This window comes from Daucus carota, chromosome 6 (genome assembly GCF_001625215.2).
Source record: "Daucus carota subsp. sativus chromosome 6, DH1 v3.0, whole genome shotgun sequence".
Classification (NCBI taxonomy): domain Eukaryota; kingdom Viridiplantae; phylum Streptophyta; class Magnoliopsida; order Apiales; family Apiaceae; genus Daucus; species Daucus carota.
In genome coordinates this window covers 31,023,753-31,044,362 of record NC_030386.2, presented here as the reverse complement: position 1 = coordinate 31,044,362, position 20,610 = coordinate 31,023,753, and the positions used below count along the sequence as shown (strand labels likewise).

At 35.1% G+C, this 20,610-nt stretch overlaps 2 protein-coding genes and 1 pseudogene across 4 annotated transcripts; 1 reads left to right on the top strand and 2 right to left on the bottom strand.

Moving 5' to 3' along the window:
- Positions 1-218: 218 nt before the first annotated feature.
- LOC108224656 (F-box/kelch-repeat protein SKIP6-like) lies at positions 219-1,476 on the top strand (annotated as a pseudogene).
- Positions 1,477-2,601: 1,125 nt separating this feature from the next.
- Positions 2,602-18,902, bottom strand: LOC108225270 (exocyst complex component SEC3A). Of its 3 annotated transcripts, none has more exons than XM_064079709.1 (25): positions 18,580-18,902; positions 18,022-18,092; positions 17,679-17,759; positions 17,489-17,556; positions 17,273-17,375; positions 16,725-16,879; positions 16,325-16,442; positions 15,025-15,129; positions 14,286-14,387; positions 14,057-14,194; positions 12,366-12,494; positions 12,197-12,277; positions 12,016-12,090; positions 10,380-10,553; positions 10,142-10,292; positions 10,004-10,068; positions 8,470-8,640; positions 8,302-8,381; positions 6,796-6,877; positions 6,149-6,246; positions 5,907-6,015; positions 5,738-5,773; positions 5,260-5,325; positions 4,995-5,084; positions 2,602-2,966 (listed from the first exon to the last, which is right to left on the bottom strand). In XM_064079709.1, exons 1-25 carry the CDS (start codon positions 18,773-18,775, stop codon positions 2,856-2,858), a joined length of 2,655 nt encoding a protein of 884 aa, XP_063935779.1. In that variant the 5' UTR covers positions 18,776-18,902; the 3' UTR covers positions 2,602-2,855. The 3 variants fall into 3 exon arrangements, 2 of the variants coding, with proteins under 2 accessions (XP_063935779.1, XP_017255587.1); XM_017400098.2 differs by having other exon boundaries at positions 2,603-2,966; positions 5,738-5,806; XR_010284594.1 differs by lacking the exon at positions 2,602-2,966 and having other exon boundaries at positions 5,021-5,084; positions 5,679-5,806.
- A 470-nt stretch (positions 18,903-19,372) lies between these two features.
- Positions 19,373-20,135, bottom strand: LOC108227035 (pterocarpan synthase 1). The gene has a single exon (XM_017402031.2). It carries the CDS (start codon positions 20,031-20,033, stop codon positions 19,500-19,502), a length of 534 nt encoding a protein of 177 aa, XP_017257520.1. The 5' UTR covers positions 20,034-20,135; the 3' UTR covers positions 19,373-19,499.
- Between the last annotated feature and the right edge of the window lie 475 nt (positions 20,136-20,610).

Below are 20,610 nucleotides of genomic sequence, written 5' to 3'. Positions count from 1 at the left end.
TATTATGAGATGGAGTGAATATATATTAGCCTTTTAAATCGATCTAAATATTTCATTTGGTACATTTTGTAAGCTATTATTTACTTGATAGTTAAAATTAATAATTTTTTCTTCTTTTGAATAAAATTTAAAATATAAATTTTATTTAAAAGATTTAATTTTTTTCCCTATTGAGCTTGAACTGTGAAAATACGTGAAAAAAGACTTTATTTTTGAAGGCCTTTCCAAAGAGTCCATCTAATAAGGCCGGACTAGATCTGGGATGGATGAATGGATGACAAAAGCAGCGCAAATAGCAGCAGCAGCAGCGATCCACCACAGCAACGACTCATCCCAAACCTCCCAGACCATATCTCCCTCCAATGCATTGCACGGATCCAAAGGCCCCACCATCCTTCCCTCTCTCTCATCTCTAAATCCTTCCATGCCACTCTCCACTCCCCCGAATTCTTCGCAACTCGCTCCCTTCTCCATTCAACTCAGCAATCTCTCCACCTCAACATCCGACTCAACTCGTCTTTCAATTGGTACACTCTAAATCAAAGACCCCATGTTGCTAAACAGCCTTATTTGCTGACCCCACTTGCCGGAATCAAGAATCAGCCCGTTGGGGCTTGTTGTGCTGTGTTGGGGTTCAAACTTTATGTAATTGGGGGGTCAGTTAATGAGATTGCGTTGAACAATGTCTGGGTTTTTGATTGTAGGTTTGGCAAGTGGGAGATTGGGGCTAAAATGAGGGTTTGCAGGGAATTCGCTGCTGCGGGGGTGGTGAATGGGAAGATTTATGTGATGGGTGGTTGTGTGGGGGATAATTTTGTGAAATCGAGTCATTGGAATGAGGTTTTCGATCCCGGGGTTGGTGTTTGGAAGGGGGTGGAGAGTCCTGTTGAGATTAGGGATAAGTGGATGCATGCTAGTTGTGTTTTAGATGGGAGGATTTACGCAATGGCGGATAGGGGTGGGGTTGTTTTTGATGCGGGGACAGGGGAATGGGGGAGGAGTGTCCCGAAAAGGCTTGATTTAGGGTGGAGGGGTCGGGCTGCGGTGGTGGGTGGGGTTGTGTGAAGATTAGGGGGTATGATGTGGAGAAAGATGTGTGGAAGGAGTTGAGAGGGGTGGACAAGAGTTTACCAAAGTTCTTGTGTGGGGCGACAATGGCTAGTTTAAATGGCAACTTGTGTGTGGTGTGGGAAAGAAAAGGGGGGAAGAAAGAGGTGGACATTATGTGTGCCGAGATTGAGGTTTGGAAGGATGATGATGGGGGGTTGAGTGGATTGGTTTTGTGGTCGGATGTGGTACTTCGTGTTCCGTTTGGGTCTTCAGTAGTGCATTGCCTCTCTGTGGATTTGTGAGTTACTGGATATATGCTGTTACTGTATGTTTTATCAACTTAAGATTTATTGAATGCATATGTACATTGGACACATGTATGTTTTGACTATTGTGTTTGATAATTACTAAATTATTTAGTCTAAATATTAGTAATAATATATGGTTTGTCGAAATGTAGAAATTCTGTGACATGTCCACACAATCGTGTAGTGTCCATAATATGTTTGCCAACATGAAAATCACTTATTTATAAGTCTATAGCACATTTTGTTGTAATGTTCTTATTTGCTAGAATGTGCAAACTTAGGTAGGATTGATTTGGCTTCTTCCCTGAAATTCTTTTCTACTGTTGCTACTTGCTCACATAGTTCATGTTTCAAGACTACTGATTTTGTGTTTTCATTGTTGTATGCAAATTGAAAGCATATTTTTTAAAAGTTATTCACTCCTGAAAGTTTCAAATTTTGCGATGGTTGCATACTTCTACTTCAGCTTAAATTCTATAGTTCTATTTCTAAATAATCTGGCATAATTTTTGTGCTTCTTGAGCTTTTGGGTCTTGCTGCAATCACTGAAATCGTTAAATGGATCCATAAAAAGTTATATCACAGCTTATTGAGCTTGTGGATCTTACTGCAATTACTAAAATCTTTGAATGGATCCATGAACGGTTATCTTGCAGCTTATTGAGCTTATGTTTTTGCAATATTGCTGATGGTCTATAACATGAAAATGGAATAGCATACAATATAGTGAATGGATGATATTGTTCATTACTTCTATTAAAGTGATTAAGACTGAATGTTAATGATTAGATCAACGTCCTTTGTGCTTTGACGATAGAACTAGTGTCGTTGGCGACTCATTCTTCTATAGACAATATTATTGTGACAGTTACATGGGTATACGACATAGTAAGTAGGCGTAAAGATACCCTCTTCGTCTTTTATCACACACGCCTTTTATAATGGCATCCAGAGGTAACCCTTGTTTGGACATTAGCTTAGTATAATGATATATCCATCCAGATATCAAGATTTGTATTATTTTTTGGTTTTAATCTCTTCCAAGGTACGCATGTTGGCAGGATTTGGAACATTTTTTGTTGGAAAATGGTTGGTGACTTTGTGAGCAGGCTTTAAATTTTAGAAATTTTGAGTTGCAGATGAACAATATTGTTGAATGACTTGGAATAATAATGCAATAAACTCATAGAAGTGGCATGACTTTATAGGCTTAACCCCTGCCCTTAGTTGCAACAGCTTTGTTTGTGGTTTCTGAGATAAATAATTACACAGGCATCAACAAACAGATAAAAGCATGAAGCATATTCAAATTGTCATCAAGTAGTTCCGAATGGATCAAAAACAACCAAGATTAGAAATTTTATTGCTGGGATGGACTTTACACCAATCTAATGTACAGTCATCAAGTAGTTCAGAATGGATCAAAAACAACCAAGACTAGAAATTTTATTGCTGGGATGGACTTTACACAAATCTAATCTACAGGTTATATCCTCTCTACATTGATGCCAAAATGTCTTGTATTTCTGATACAGATGGTATTTTTTCAGTGGGGTATATCTTTGCCACAAGCTGAGCAAAGCTGTCATACTTGGTCAGAAATTCACTCTGTCATGATTGAAACTACAGTCAGATAATATAAAACAAATTTATTGAAGAGTGCAACTATGGAATATGATAAATAAAAGGATCACTATCACTTTGAACTAAGCTTCTGTATTTTTCTACTTTAAAGCTTCTACAATCTACAAGAAAACTGGAAATAGTAGCTTCATACGAGATGTAATTTGGCATTAGAGTTTCTACTTCTATTTAGTTCCAGAAAGTCATCACAGGATCAAATATCAAGTCCGGCTAACTATGAGCAACTCCAGTGCACAATCCTCCTCATAGGTGGACTCCAACCATCATCCCCATTCCCCATAACTTTTAGGGGAGAGAAAACTCATCCCCATATCTTCCCTATATATGTACCTCATCTCCCGCTACTTTCATCCTCCATACTTACTAATTGAATATTAAATATTACCCCAACGATCCTCAATATTTACGAGAAATTAAATAATATATAATATATAGGCTAGGTAATGTTCAAATGAGAACCAAATTTTAACAAAGAAACGGTGAATTGTTTATAAACATTGAATCAACAAGAAATAAATGGTCCAAATCTTATCAAAACAAAAGCTAATGGCTTTTAGTACTATATGCTATATATTGTGCGATTTACGACTTATTTTTAATATCTAGTTTGTTATTATTTATATATTGATATTTATTTTTTGTTAAGTTTAAATTTATCCTAGAGATGTATTTGTGGTAGAATCATATGTTTCAAATTTATCAGTAGACTTGCGGATGTATTTGGATTTGGATTAATATTTTTTATAGACTCGTTATATAAATTTTTAGTAAGTAGACCGTCAAAACATATTTAAAAATAAATAGATCCGGTGTTCAAATTAAAATATTTAAAGACGTTATAATTAGATAGAGTTGGCTCGTGAAAATACCGGCCAAATATGTTTTAGAATGAATAAAATACCAGCCAACAAACCAACCAGCCAAATGTTTTAGTATAGGGTCCAGGTCCCTGGTGGCCGTATGCCAGGGACCAGTTAAAAAGCCCACGCTTTTTGAGCCGTTGGATGCATATCCAGCGGCCAGGATCATATTAAAATTTTAATATGTCCAGCGCTTTTTTGGCGCGAGGATTCTCATGTCCAGCGCTAAAATATGATCCTGGCCGCTGGATATGCATCCAACGGCCCAGAAACTGATTGCTACTTAACTCGTCCACAGCAGCCGGCTGCTGTGGACCGCTACCCTTTAGTATAATACACACACATAAACCACAAGGACAAAAACTGCAATCACAAAAAATATTTAAGTTAGATTTAAACAAATAGATTGCATGATAACGTCAGTTATATTATACCATAATCTCGTATCATGTGTTAGAGCAAGTCCGATAGTGATGTTAAATAGATGTAGCTATTGTTATAATTTAAAACCAAAAAGTGGTTTTTGGTGCTAAAATAGAACTTATATTCCAATGGTAAATGCAAAATAGAACCAAACATATCCAAATAAAGCTATATTCTAATTACATAATCTTAAAGTACATAACTATATTTGTCACTATTACTTTATTAATGTATTTTGTCACTTGCATGCTTATGTGGCAATTATAGCACCATCTATACTTGGTTCTATATTTAGCACCAAGTATAACCTTTTGCTATTTTACATTCAAGTTTAGCATCTCATTCGAGTTGAGTTTTTTAGTGCTATATTATAGCAATAACATCTACTTTAACACCACCATTGGACTTGCTCTGTGTTCATTTGCAGAACAGGGAGTGCAAAATACGTAAGTTAAACGTAGGGAACATACTTATTTTCTATTAAATTAGTAAGATGGTGCTTCTCCTTCAGTTATGCGCTAAAACATATTTTATAAAACATATTTAAAAATAAATAGGTCCGGTGTTTTAGAGTCAGCTACTTTAAAGCTATATTGAGTAATAGATTGTGTGAGTGATGTCATTGCAAAAGAGAAGATTCAGCACTACAAATTTCGCATCATCTTACTAACTAGATATCATGCTTAAGTGCATATACAATTTATAATACCTTGCACTTGTCCCATAAAGAAGGAAGCAATTCCTCTGAGGTTAAGTTCTTCTGCAACTTCTTATACATTGCCATGATGGACTTATCAACCTGGGGAACATTAAACCATTTAGCAAAGCATCTATCAAACTAGTGACTGGAGTTTAAAACATGTATTGGCAGCAGTAAAACGTTTCCAGGCACCTCCATATTCTTCAAGTACTTAAAAAAATAAAATCAAGTCATACCATATAAGTGGAGAATCAAAGTTTGCTCAGTTACTTACCCCGGATAAACTGGATTTAACCACCTTCCGCAGCTCTCCTTTTGACAATCCAAGTTGAAAAGGGATCTGAAAATTTTTAGGTTAGCACCCAAAAAAGCCAAGACATGGTGCATATAAAATGTGTCAGAAGATATAAGAGAAACCATCATAGTTTAGGCCTACAAAATATAAACATTAAAGTATGTATAGGTCCCTTGGAGCCTTTGCCGTGTTTCCCCTAGGAAGTTGTGTGTAAGTGTTCAAGAGATACATGTTTCATATGTTTTACTTTAGGAGTGAAGCATATACCGTACTTCTAGGTATTTTTACAGCCTTACTAGTGTTTTCAGTCCTATAAAGCAGGCGTTGCACTAATGAGATGAATTTACAACAGGTAAGTTGATATATTTACAATGACATAAAAGTAAAATGAGAAGTACCACGTATTTGGATATCCCCCCAATAATTTCTGTGCTCAAAAGGAAGTCCAGAAACTAACCTCTTCTGGTGTAATCGTGTACATTAAGTCCTCAATCTTTCGAGCAAATTGGAACAGACGTTCAAAATGCTGTAAGAAAACAAAAGAAGTGCAGAATACAACCATGTACATGACATGCAACTTAGGTAGATTATTTTAAGTAAGAACAATGCAGAACAAGATTTCTTACATAATATATGATCACACTGATATGGCGTGTGCAAGCTTGTTCATAAGATTCACTTGCTTGGTGATAAAATTTCGCTAAAGTTGGCACAACATTAGCCAGATCATACAGACTGCATTCAACTATCTCTTGTCAGCATATTAAAGTGAATTTATTTGAATTATACTATACAGCAAATTATAAAGGCTGCCCAGAAAACTATGCCACAAAGAATAAAAAAATAGAACTGAAGCAGATCACGGCACCTATTCTGAAATGCAGCATAATTCTCTAGAAGGAATATATCAGCATATTTGGGATCTGCCTGAGCAACTTTGTCCAAAGTCACGAACATTATGCTTACCTGTAGGCAATTTTTTTTAACATATTACCTCAGCAAAAAGCAGGTATTCTGCAAGCAGCGAAAATGTAAGAAAAACATAACTAATTACAGACAAGGGGTGGGTATGGTTGGAGTGTGATCTTTCGAAGAGATTGACTATATTTTTTATTTTTAGTATGCCAACTCAGTTTTAGCTAAGGGCTCTTCATGGTTGGAGATGCTCTAAACATGGATGTAAAATAGCAAAATGCTATACTTGGTACGAAATATAAAACCAAGTATAGATGTTGCTATAATTGCCACATAAGCATGCAAGTGGGAAAATCCATGTTTGAAGTAATGTCGACAAATAAAGTAGTGTATTTAAAGATTTGGTGAGTGAAATATATCTATATTTAGCTAATTTGGTGCTATTTAAAACTATCATTGGAGCATAAGTTCTATTTTAACATCAAAAATCAGTTTTTGATTTCATAATATAGCAATAGCTATACGCATTTTAGCACCACCATTGGACTTGCTCTTATAAGTTATCATTGGAAAAATAACATGTTTACAAGTGGTACTCACAAATTTAGTGTAAGCCTGGTCAACTAGATCCCTAGATTGTCCCTGGATGTACTGTTCCATCCTGGTCGCAAGTGCTGCAAACCTAAGCATAAGTGACATGACCATCAAAACAAAATGATTATATTACTAATATCGAAAGAACAGTTATTAATACACAAATGTGGAGTAATTTAAATCATAAAATGAATTACAATATTGAACTTCTGAAGTACATAGAACAAAAAGTTACACACTTATAATTAATAACACGCATAATTGTGCTTTAAAGAAGGCCCTCTCCACCATTCAGGTCTCACGAACTCATATGAGATTCATAGGAAGTAGTAATAAGTTTCTCACACTGATGGAATTGAGTTCTATTTTAAATCAGTATTAGAGAAATGGATAAAAGAATGAAATCTTAGATATTTAGCCACAATATAGTAAAATTTTCACTGCAATACCACCTAAAACTTTCCCTTCCAACCAACAGAGCATTACTGATTTTATTAAACACGCCATAAGCTTAGAATATATGTGTTCACAGAAAGAATACAAATAACCTAATGTCAATTTTATACAAATATCCACATTTACGTTATAACCAAAATGGTTGTTCATATCCATATCGGTAATGGTCCTTGGCTTATAAGGAAAACTATTCACATTGTTGTAGAATTGAGAAATTTGAAGTGTAAGGTCAGTATCATTGCAAGAAAGCAGGTTACATACACTGGTTAGGTGTCCCAGAAGTTGTCATCGAATAGACGAATACTTAAAATCAACATTGCATGTAGAATGTTGATAAAGATATAAAGTATTATTACTGGACGTAGACATACACACCAGGGTATTGTGGGTTGGGAAAAATGATGCCAACTCATAAAGAAAGAGTCTTGATACTGTGGTCTACACACCAATATGGAGAATTTTCAAGACAACCAAAAAACATTTACATTATATGATGTTAAAAGATCAGTTAAAAGTAATTGTTTTAACTTAACAGTAGGTACACCAGAGAGAATTCTATCAAGAGGATAACTTTGTAGGAAATATATTAAATTAACACAAGCATAATTAAAAATTTCTTTGTGGTAAACATGAGCCAAGATTCTTCTTGACCATTGTAATATTCTATCATTTTATGCCTTATCCAATGCAGATTTATCCAACTAAATTTCGATAACAGAAATTTGCGAAGTGAGCTTATTATATCCAATATATGTTTTTGGGCAAACAAGATGCTGGTAAGCTGATTATATATGACAAGTATATAGTGCAGTTTTCTTATAATTCAGTTCAGACACTTGAATACTTCAAGCACACTAAATAAAGGCACTTGATATCATCAAGTAAACATAATTTCTTTGCATGATGTAGTGAGGTTCATTTTCTTATATATTTTGATAGGTGTAGAATACAATTCAAAGAGTAGGTTATGACTTTACACCTCCCTCACACAGCTGACAAGACTTTCTGACATATAATCGCAAAACAAAAGCATATGCTAAGTAGAGATTATGTCACCTTGGTATGTATGGCAGGACACCCGACTGCCGAACATTTTTCTCATTTTTTTCTATTTGGTGAGAAGCTTCATCTACAAACTGCAATGCAAATAACAATCGTGTTAAGCATTCAAAAGATGATGAAGGAAATTCATAACAAATTGTTTAACAGAGAAAGATAGCTTACACGAGAAAACTGCGTAGCAATTCTATCTTCAAGGTCATCAAGCAAGAGTCGCACATATCCTGCAGCATCAGCCTTCTCAGCAGATAGAAACCGCTCTGTAATTCCATGCATAGATATGCACCGCAAAGGATCAATCTTAAATGCCCAATCTACCACAGCATGGAAGTCTTCCTACAATTGTTTACATAGAGAGATCTAGGTGAACTTGGAAAGTAGGAAATTTTCAGAATTAAGGAAATAAATCCTTGGATTATTCAACCACTATAATCTGGAATATTCCTAATAATATAATTACCTCCGACATTGGTAAAGTACCTAATCAGTTTTTATTAATTTATTCCTAAATAGCAGATACATACTAATTTATTACCTTTTTGAATCACTGATGATGCTGAGCAGAGGTTCAAAATATTAATTTGTACTTATATTATATTATCGTCTAAGAATAGCGTTAATTGTAAGTTATAGTTAAGTTCTATTATATTTTATATATATATATATATATATAATATAGGTTATAATATTTCAGAAAGTGGTAGTAATATAATAAAATAATTTGTTTCTTTTTATCCGTATGATTGTACCCATTCTGTAAGTTTTGAGATATCTATATTTTAAAATGGAGATTTTGAATACTTTGAATCAATGATTATTGGATAAATCTCAGGATTTGTTTGTGACTCCACCGGGTCTCTACAGATATAGATTTTCATCCCTTCTATTGAACCCTTTTCTTTAAGCCCGCCCTGCAAGTTCAAAGAAAAGGTTGAAACAAGGGAATAAAAACTGTCTTTGAAGAGAATCAGCTAACTCACATTGAAATCCAGATTTATTTGATAAACAATTCATAATATCCATCCTCTCTTTGATAAAAGTGATGATTACAATTGTATATATAAATATCCTAAATTTGTGGAACAGGTAAATTAAAGATTGAAATGATATATATTCTTATATTATTCAACTATAAAAATCTCAGATAGTCATATTATAAAAATATGACATCAATAAAGTACCTAGTCAGTTGTAACTAATTTGTACCTAGATATTAATACATATAATTTATACTTTGCAATTTACTAATTCCATTCTCCGCAACATAGGTCAAGTGTCTTGACACAACAGAATTCCTAATGGTGTGAGGAAGTCTTGCTATATAGAACTGGCATCATCAACATGAAACACAAGGACTTTTGTAGGTAAGACATGTTAATTATTTTAAACATGATACTCCCTCCGTTCCAAATTACATGTCCACTTTAAAAAAATCACACAGTTTAAGAAAAGTGGTTGCATATAAATTAATTGCATTAAATGACCATAATATGTGGTATGAGGTTGATCTAGGAAATACAAATAAGAGATATGTGGAGTGGAAATGACTTTGGAAATATAATTTTGTAAAAGTTGAAGTGGACAACTAATTTGAAACAATTTTTTTTTTCAAAAGTGGACATGTAAATTGAAACGGAGGGAGTAGTTTTTTTCAGGATATCACAGATAGAATTAAAGATAGATAGTACTGCTTCAGTACTTGTAATCCATCAAGCAAATCACGAAGTGACTCATTTAGTGCTGGCAGCTCCGAAATTTGATTACCTACAAAATTACATAATTAGGGCTGAAACTAACACCAATACCATGTTAGGGTACAAAATAACATGAAAATTACCCTTTTTGTTGTCACTATCATTAATGTCCTTTATTCCTAAATTATCATCATTGGCATCATCATCATTAGATTCATTCTTGCCATTGGCAGGACCACCTGGCGGAGCAAGTCCGGGAACTTCGAAACACATGAAGTGTGCAAAAAAGGTACTCTGCAGTTTTACATTTGAACCATTTGATTTCAGCAAGGGAAAGATTGTAACTGTGGACTTAGGGTGGAGAGGTGGTTTAGTGATAACCTCATCTACCAGGAGTGGGACAAATATTGTCAGCATTTTATTATAAGCCTCTGATACATTAGAAGTATCAACATTATTCGCACTTTGACCAGAACCTATGAAACCTTCAAGCCACACAGTTGGATTTTTTGGCACTTTTGTACTAGCACGAAGTTCATTTGAAAATTCACGTGCCTGCAAAGGATCAAAATACAATGTATCGCTGACTGATGAGATAACCTAGAACACTGCACTGCTGGCACTACTGCACAAACACAAGTTGCATAGGTATATATCAAACATTAACACGCACTCTTAAATACCTGTTGATCCACTCCTAGTATATAGTATAAGAATAATTAGGGAAGTCAAATCATGTATCATTACAAAGGCATTTGGCTTCCCGCCATAAATAAAGTTGAGGAAAAACTGGTTAACACTAAACATTCTAAGGTACGCATACTTTTTTTTTTTGACAATTTAGGCTAATATGCCCTACAAATTAGTATCTGTTCTAATATTTCTCGGATGAGCCAGAGTCGAACCCGGATGTCCCGGGACAACAGAGGATAAACCCACCACTTGGGCTATCCAATCGTGCTCAAGGTACGCATAATTAATTTGGCAAGTACTTAGGACAAGATTAATTATAGTATCAAATTATCAATAATTGATCAAAGAAAAATAGAAGAAAATGACCTAATAATTCTTCCATAAATTTTTAAAGACTGTAATAATATATTCACATGATACTAGATAAAATTAAAGTAAAAATTAATCGACTCTGCAAGTTTCTCTGACTCGTCACTTTCAATACTGCACTTTAAAATCCTACACCCGATGTACTGCACTTTTTAATTTTATGCAGTTAGTGTACAACCGTTAGACAACGCCCTTCCACCCCTTGGCGTACACAACCTTCTTCCTACCTGCATTTTCCTCAAACCAACATTAACTCTCAACAACACGCAAGTCACAGAAACATAGATCGAGATCTGGAATCTCACGAGAGTCTCCAGAATTGGCGTTGCTACTGTTTGCTGCGGCCATCTCTTCAAGAGTAGCGATAGAGAGAAGGAGATTTAGGGTTTAGAGAGAGAGTGTGGGAGATTTAGGGTTTGTTTCTGGGATGGGTCTGTGAAAAGTGATGGGTTGGGGAAAGACTTTAAAGAGCTTCAAAACAGTCGTTACAAAGTTAATTAACCCTGCTAATTATAGTTTAATCTCACGACGTTAGGCGTTGTCTAACGGTTGTACACTAACTGCATAAAATTAAAAAGTACAGTACATCACGTGTAGGATTTTAAAGTGCAGTATTCGCATGATACTAAATAAAAGTTTATCTAGTATATTCGCATGATACTAGATAAAAATAATAATATATTCGCATGATACTAGATAAAATGTGATCTTGGAAATATTTTTAGGAACATCCTCCACCTGAGTTATTCAGAAAAGGGGGCCATTACTTGTAAACTACCAGGACCAGATAAATTACCCTTTCAATGACAAAATAAATGCCTTAAAATTTTCGCCTAATTTCTATATGCATGTGAAACCTATGCAACCAAACTTATAGAATTCCTAAAAAATTGTTGTAGTCAAATGAGAATCCCAAGATTAAAACATAAATTGCTCAAAAGAATTATTTCCTGACCTCACGTCGTAGAAGCAAATTCAGTGAGCTACAATAAGCCTTTCTTAATGGGGCCAGGCAATTTTTATCAAGGTACTGCAATTTGAAAAAATAATATAATGATAGTTATAATGAAGAGAGATTCAGTCAGTAGTAAGTAGTAAAATTATCAAGACAATTATGAATGTTTATCAAATTCAACCTTTAGCAGCTGCAGAAGGCGAGCATATGTTCTGCATTTATATCTCAGATCAGAATGATCAGGCCTCTTCAATTGTCCCCGCTATCAAACCATGAGACCAATGTAGGAATTGAGCTCGAATATCAGATTTAAGCAATAATTATTACAAAGAACCAACCAACATCAATACCTGAGAAAAGTAATTCTTATCACTTAACATAAAATCCACCAAATTGGCAAAACAGATTCTCAAGAACTCAGATGCTCTCTGGACAAAGGTACTTCTCAATATTTGAAGTTCTGCCCGTTTCTCTTTGACCTGTAACATAGCATGCTTCATATCTGAAGTACTTAATTTATTAATTGTATTGCCTTGGACTTATTTGTATCCACAGCAAAACCACTATGAAGCACTTAATTTATTAATTTTATTGCCTTGGACATATTTGTATCCACAGCAAAACCACACTTGTAACGCGAAAACTGAATTAAATTATATGTGCTTGTTTACAAGGTTTATAGTCCAGATATGTTAATTCTATTTTAGTCCAAAGTCATACCTCTGCTTATCCTAGTAATTTTTGTAACTACTTATTTCATTTCCATAAGATTAATAATTTCTATGGAGGTGGTGGAAAATAGTAGTCCTTACGAATGAACTAAAAAATTAAGAAAAATGATCCAGAAGATTTTGTCAAGTTACATATGAAAAAAGGGAAGCAAATATAATAACAGTCTTTGAATTCTAATTCTTATAAGCAAACATGGTCATAGGCTTGATGCCTGATAGATCAAAAATTGATGAAAATTTTCTGACAGGCATATTTTCTTAGGTGCAAGGATTACAACCAAACACCACGAGGTGACTCCTCCAGTCGTTAGCCAGTTCTTCTATACTATTATAGATGTATATATTCATCCTAATCAAGCATTTTAGAATGTCAGCCTGTGGTGTCTGGAAGCACATAATATATATACACATGTACAAATTTCAAATGACATAACATAATTATATCTCCAATGTTATGTGCTTGACCATGTGAAGCTGAAGCCCTACCACATTTTTGGCTAGGAAGCACGGCCTCTTCAAAATGGGTGCCGTATGCGTGTCTGACTCGCCCAAATCGGTGACTCAGCTGAGTACGTGTCCGACTCGCCATGTGGGGTGTCGACACGCATACGGCAGTGGACTCGCCTCTGACATGGGAGCAACACAGGTGCGACACGACCAGGGACTCGGCCCACCTTAAAAAAGGCCCAATAACCTTCTTTAAACCTAATTTCACAGCCTCTCTCATCTCTATTCTCTGCATCTCTTTCACAGCCTCTCTCCTCTCTTTTCTCTTTTCTCTATTCTCCACCAATTTTTATTTCCCCCGTCTGCAAATAATGCTCCAAGGACTACACGTACACAACAAGAGAGGGTTCATATCAAGAAATGTTTGATACCAATTAATCAAACTTACAACGAAAAAGGCCTAAGTATTGTCTGGATTGTTCTAGGAATAAAAAAGCATTAAAATGAATCGTATATTGGATTACCACTTATTCAAAAGACAATTATATTATATTATGAATGTAGTTTGATATATAAAAATCCTATTTTAGTAGTGTTAGTTTTTTTTTTTGCCGGGAGTCCGGGACTCTTTTGTAATCGATAAATCCTCTTGTCCCCATACCCGTGTCCGAGTCCGTGCTTCCAAAATCTTTGATCAACCTTTTGCAGTGACATATGGCAAAGAGATGTGGTTTAGGTCCTTAGGATGAACACAGTTACACAAATGAATATTGTTTCTAAGATAAGGTAATTTACATATAACAAACAAGGAAATTAGTATGACACTTTATTATGAATGAACACATTGAGGGCAGTGTACATACAGCTAGCGTTTTCTCGTAACAGGGATCCAGATTAGGTGCCTGCAGACTGCGTAAAGCACTAGTTAGCCACTCACATGCCTCAATATTTTCAGCCATCGGTGTCTCTTCAAATGAACCTTCCGTCAGACAGGTCGCATGCTGCATCAATAAAACTGATGAAAATAAGTATTACCTGGCTCGAGAAAAACTAATATCCTATAAGTACAAGCTTGAATATAATTTGAAAAACCTCAGGAGTGATACGTAATCTTGCAAGAAGCTTATCAAGTTCCTCAATCAAAGCTTTATTATTTACAGACTGCATTTCCAGTTTGTTATTGCGAGTTTCTATCTGCAATCTCAAAACACATATGGTAAATCAGAAGAAGCAGCATGATGTAGCAAAAACAAATTAAAATATAGTTGTCGTCCATCAAGATTGAAGTAAATAACATAAAACAAAAAACATTGTCAATGACATGGGCAAGTATGCAGCATTCTAAAACCTGCACAAATTTATATTTAAGTGCGTCCTTACTCCCAAAAACTACATTATTACGATTTGACGATGTGTTTGTCAGTGACTGGAAACCTTTCTTTTCTCAATCTTAATTCTAATATTTCCTTTTCTGTCTAATAAGCAGTTAATCTTGATGTAAAATTCAGGTCTGAACACTATCAACTAAATTCTTTCAACTAAATAGAACATCAACATTTAACAGTTATCTGACATACTTCTGCAACAGGGGAAGCAAGGAAAAGCAGTGGAACAAGCCAAATGATTACTATTAACTATTAAGGCAACCAATCCAACTGATTACATCTATAATGAACCCACTATAGATGCAGCACTATATTTCATCTATCTGAGGTAAAATGTTGATTGTCGAGAGTCGATTACAACGTCACTTGCTGTATATAGACAGCATATATGAACACACAGATAATCAAGACTTCCAAAATAACCACACAAGGAACAAGGAATTTACCGACTCAATGTCCTCTCTCATGTGTCTAAGTTTTACATTAAATATGGTGAGCCATTCATCCATATCATCCACACAATTGGAGGTAGCCTCGAGTCCCTCCAGTACCTGCAAAAAAATAATTACTAATCTGAAAATGATAAAAATAACAATAATCAGCAGATAATCAGCAGCCACCTCAGTTTTAAAAAGAACATCCTCTTAGGCGACCCTTGACACTAATTCTAAAAACCTGAAGAGGAGCAAATCCCTACAGCCAACTAAACGTCTGATTATGCACTTTGGACAAGGCTCGATGACACCGAGAGTGTGCACTGTGGCTTTGGTGTTTGGAGGCGTTATTCAGGATGCAATTTATTAATTTATATATTTTCCCAAATAATTATATGTAGTTTTCGATTACATCATCTCTTTGCGTATGTACTATATTAATTTGATATCTATTGTTTGTACTAAATATGGGTACTTTCTCATGGGTTACAAGATGCAAGAAAAGGACCTAGTTGACAGTAAATGAAAGTTTTACATTAAATCGTCACCTTGTCGAGCTTTATTGAGGGCGATCATATCGAGTTCATCGTTCTGGAAATATCTATTTGAGCTTCCTTTACTAAAAAATCAGTTTTTAAATACTTTGCGCTCAAGTTGATGTTCTTGAAGAATGTGGTGCTTCATTGTCACTACATGTTCTTGACTTCTATAAAACTTGTGTTCAAGTGTTCACTAGCAAGGGAGAATGATGAGAAAGGAACTGGAGTGAATTTTTTTAAAAGAGTTTATTTAATTATATATTAGATTATTCATGACTAATTGCATTTTGTTGACCTGCAATTTAATTATTTTGCACTTTGGTGGCCAAAACAAATAATTGACATTTCCATTTGAACTTTTTTGGTGCGATTAATCCCCCCAACTTCATCTTTTTATTGTATTGATATCATATATTCACTCTGCGAGATATATTTTTGCAAGTGTCGAGACTTGTATGCACTATGCAGTAACATGAATCACACTGGAAGAAGATATTAATAAATTCATTACGAAAAGTGAAAAAATTGAACATGCAAGTATGCAATTGCAACCATAATCAGCACAGATTTCATTTGGACCAATAAGATAACCTAACATTAAGAAAGCAGTAAAGAGATAAAGAACTCCACCTAATTAATTATGGGCTCTGACAAGTATTGAAAGCTAATCATACAGATACCAATTTATGGATAAGCATAATCTCTATCAGATATAGGGTAAAGTCCTATGTAAGTCATATATACATTTGTTTTACAGAGAAATAAGTGGCTACCTCTTCTAACAAAGGTTCACTCTCCATAATGGCATGCACATTCGCAGCTTCTAAAGCTTGAAGTTCACGCTTCAAACGCTCTGAAAAAGCCTCTGCCTCGCCAATTCCCATAACATAGCTGCAAGCATGACGTCCATATTATTGTCATCAATATTTTATAGTATTACAGGGATATATATGTTACATTAGTAATTTCAGTTTAAAACTACGAAAATTTAAATAGATTGATGGTGGTAGAAGAGATTAAAGCCCCAAAGCATATCTACCCCTTGTAATTTGCTTCCAAACTGTATAATTAAAAGTGCAGCATTTCTTATATTATTACCTAGATTGAGTTTCTCATACTTCATTAACATATCATTAACCTAAGATAAAATAAAAAATAAAAAAATACACATACGTGCCTAAAAGGGCCTCCATGTCAGCTTCTTCGGCTTGAGACACGAGCTCTTTTTCAACAGTCACTCTCATGGCATTGTCTTCCACCTCCTCAGATTTTTGTACTTGTGATCCATCTTGGACTTTCTGCTGATTAGTGACTGCAGGTGTATTATCCTGTATTAGATCAAAGATGGAAATTTCAGTGTTAGTTAAAATATCACCAACAGTTCTGATCACTAATCAATTTTTAATTAATAGGTCTAAAAGGCAATCTAGTAATTTCATACTGAAAAGCAACACGAGAATAAACAATCATATTTTTCTCTTAAGCAGCTGCAACCAAAATTTTCGACTCGGTAGGCCAACTGAAAGTTTTGGTCGAGTTCGAGTACAATGATGAAATAGAGCATTAACCCGTAATAATAATAATGAGGATGATCAAGATATTACCAATGGATGCAAATGGAAACTTATTAAGTGCCACCACAGATAAACAGTATAACAAGTATTAAGAGTAAGGAAAAGAGAAATACATTTTTTACGACATTAAAAGATAAACTTCCTCACCTTTGCCCAAAGAGCCATCTCTACAATATCTATACCGACAACTTTAGGGACATGGCCTAATGCGTCTTTGCAGATGTTAAAAATGCACATGACAAGACGGTTTCTGCAACACAAGAAACTTCTTATAGTTATCAGGTACAGTAAGAAAAATATAGAGGGAAGATATACATGTATCAAAGATTTAACATAGAAGTGTGGAAATTCAGGAAATGTCACCTGTCATCAACATTACGCATAGTCCAATGAGGTGGAGCCATACTATGGTTTTTAAGGTTATCAAACCCCTACAGGGACTCAATCAATTAGTTTCTTCACAATTTCAAGGGGCATATAACTACATATATATTTAAGCATAGCAAATGAGAAAAGCAGACATCTCAAACGTCATGTGGAGAAAAATTAATACCAGCTGAAATGTACATCCACTTGGGTCTTCGCTCACAACTTCCACCTTTGAGAGGTGTTTTAACTTGTATATTTTTGCAGGCTGCAGATGCAGAGAAAACATGATTTAGAATATATTACATAAAATATAATGCATTATCACTAGGAATCTCCAAAGAACTATCTGTACAATAAATTTACTTAAGCAGTTGATCTCTATTATTATTTTTGGTTAAACTAACAAACTCATAAGAAATACTTGATTCCCAAGTGATTAAATCCATGTTTTTCAACACTGCAATCACATAAGAAATACATAATAACTCAAAAATCAGACAAATTTAAATGTGGAAACTGGGCATCACCTCAAGAACTCCTCCACTGGAATATTTCAAGACTCGAAGAAAAGCTTTAGTTCGCTGTGGTTTTTGCTTTGCTGCATGAACATATTATAAAGGGTAATGTGAATAGAATGGCCACAATTGATAAATCATGTGTGTTTAAACATACGTCCATAAAGAGCTAGAAATGCTTTTAATAAGATGAAGGATCTAAAGCAAGGTGTGACTATAGCTGAATTTCTATCTATACCAAGACAAGAAAAGGTAGTTGCTCATATATATCATGGCCGGAAATGCGGGAAAGTCTGATTCTACTAATATGTTATCATGGAGCACAAATAGACACTAAAGATGAAATTAAAAACATCAAAAAAAATACACTACGTACACAATCCCTCAATTAATAAAGTGTGTGCCAGAGGGAGGGAGAGACAGGGAGAGGGAGAGGGAGAGGGGGAGGGGGAGAGGGAGAGAGAGAGAGAGAGAGAGAGAGAGAGAGAGAGGGAGAGGGAGAGAGAGGAGGAGGAGAGGGAGACAGGGAGACATGGAGGGGGGGGGGGGGAGAGAGAGAGAGAGACTGACTACAGATGGCGAGGACTCTAGGTTTAGCCATGCCGCCACCACCACCACGACCTAATCTGGCGGATTTAGCCCAAACACCCTGGGCAGCTTGGATCTTGGCGACGCGTATAGACATAACCACCCTGTGTTTCGTGCCTTCGACTGCCGCCTCGCATGCTCGACGTAGCTCTGCGTCGTCCGCGCTTGATTTCGCCATTTTCGAACTATCTGACTAACGCATTTCATCTGCGTATATCCAAAGCTATAACCAACTGTGATTGCATTTCCTCAATTTGAGCAAGCTTCGCCACATGTTTCTTCTGCTAACCGCATGCCCAATTATTTTTTTAACCCTCCCGCTTCTTTTATTTTCGTATATATACATTCTAGTTTTACACGAAATCACAGTTTAACATAAAATATCTCTAATTATATTTTCATATATGTGTCTATTAATTATCGGCTCTTGTCAAGTTTAAATGCGGTCATTTTATTATATTTATTTCTGATTATAAATTTTAAATCTATTCATATATGTATATTCTAGTTTTAAATGAAATTATAATAAATATATACATTCTAATTTTACATGAAATTATAAAAAATACAGTCACTTTCACATAAATTATTTCCATTTATATTTTTTATTAGTTTGTCATCTCTTGTCCAGTTCAGATGTGTTATTTTAACTAAATTTATTTTTAATTATTATTTTTGAATTTATTTATATAATATGGTATTTATTTAAGTATTTTTTAATTTCTATAAATTTATATTTTCTTAGAGTCTGACAATTGAATGACAAGATATATTATTGACAAGTAAAAATCGTTAAATAACTCAATATTGCATTTCTTAGAAGTCAAGCGATCTATATTTCAAAATGGAGGGACTACAACAAAAAAATGCCGTCTAGATGATTATCCCCTTACTTTTCGAGATTATTCGGGATATTCTAGTTTCAGTTTGATTTTGTATGTTATATGGGATGCAGAACCTTCTTCTAATTCTGTCTGCTGAAAAACTGCAATACCGCGTGCAAAAGCAAAAGAGCCCGTGCCACCTACCACTACGAGTTCATCTCTGTCCTTGTGGCCGAAATTCTTGGCCTGGACGCTGAGGCTTCCTGAATATTCAGGTGTGTCGAATGTGAAATAAATAAGATTGAACGCAGACTGAGCGAATTGTTCAACAGGGATCATGAAGCCTTGTGCTTTTCCGACTACCAGTGACGTTTTCTCTGGACCGACAGTGAGGGTGCGATGAAAGATTAATGCTCCAGCATCTGGTGAGGCCACAGTGTGGGGATTGGAACTTGAAAGTTGAGGTTGTTGAAGGTACAAGGAAAAAGCCATCACTGGGCTTGTAGAATTCTTTACTGGCTTTCTGTGGACTACTGGAGAAAATACTGCAAGGAGTATAACTATAAGCGTGGCCAGAAGAACCCCGGTGCAAAAAATGATCTTTGGAAGCATACTTCCGGTTTCGATGAGGCTCTGTAGATAATTTCTGGAATAAGTACTTGTAACCGGCCAAGTGTTTAAGTTTATGTTTTGGCCACCAAATACATTTGTATACCTACTGCACCTAAACCACTAGATGTTTCAAGACATAACAATCATTACTGAAATTGTTTATAATTCGGGCAGTGTCATGGATAGACATTTTGTAAAAGTTAATATGAAGTTCTTAAAAATTATCTACCAAATAGAACAAAACAGTGAATTCTTGTATCAATACTTCGACTAAAACCAGGGGTTTTATTTGGAAAGATTTTGCTATGTAAATTAAAAGTTCTAGAAAGCAGTCAAGTATATATAGCTTCAGCAAACTATTGTCGTCAACGGAGGATGATAATGTAAAAGATATATAAAATGACTTAATTTTGGGAATCTAGAATATTATTGTGTAAATTTGTGTTGCATCTAAGTAGGCAAATGCCACTTGACAGTTGACAACATGCCAGTTCCCTACTCTTCATGGCACAACTTGATCTTGATGGGCGCTTGGAAATTGCATTGTGGAAACTCTCGAGGGCAGAAAATGAGAGAA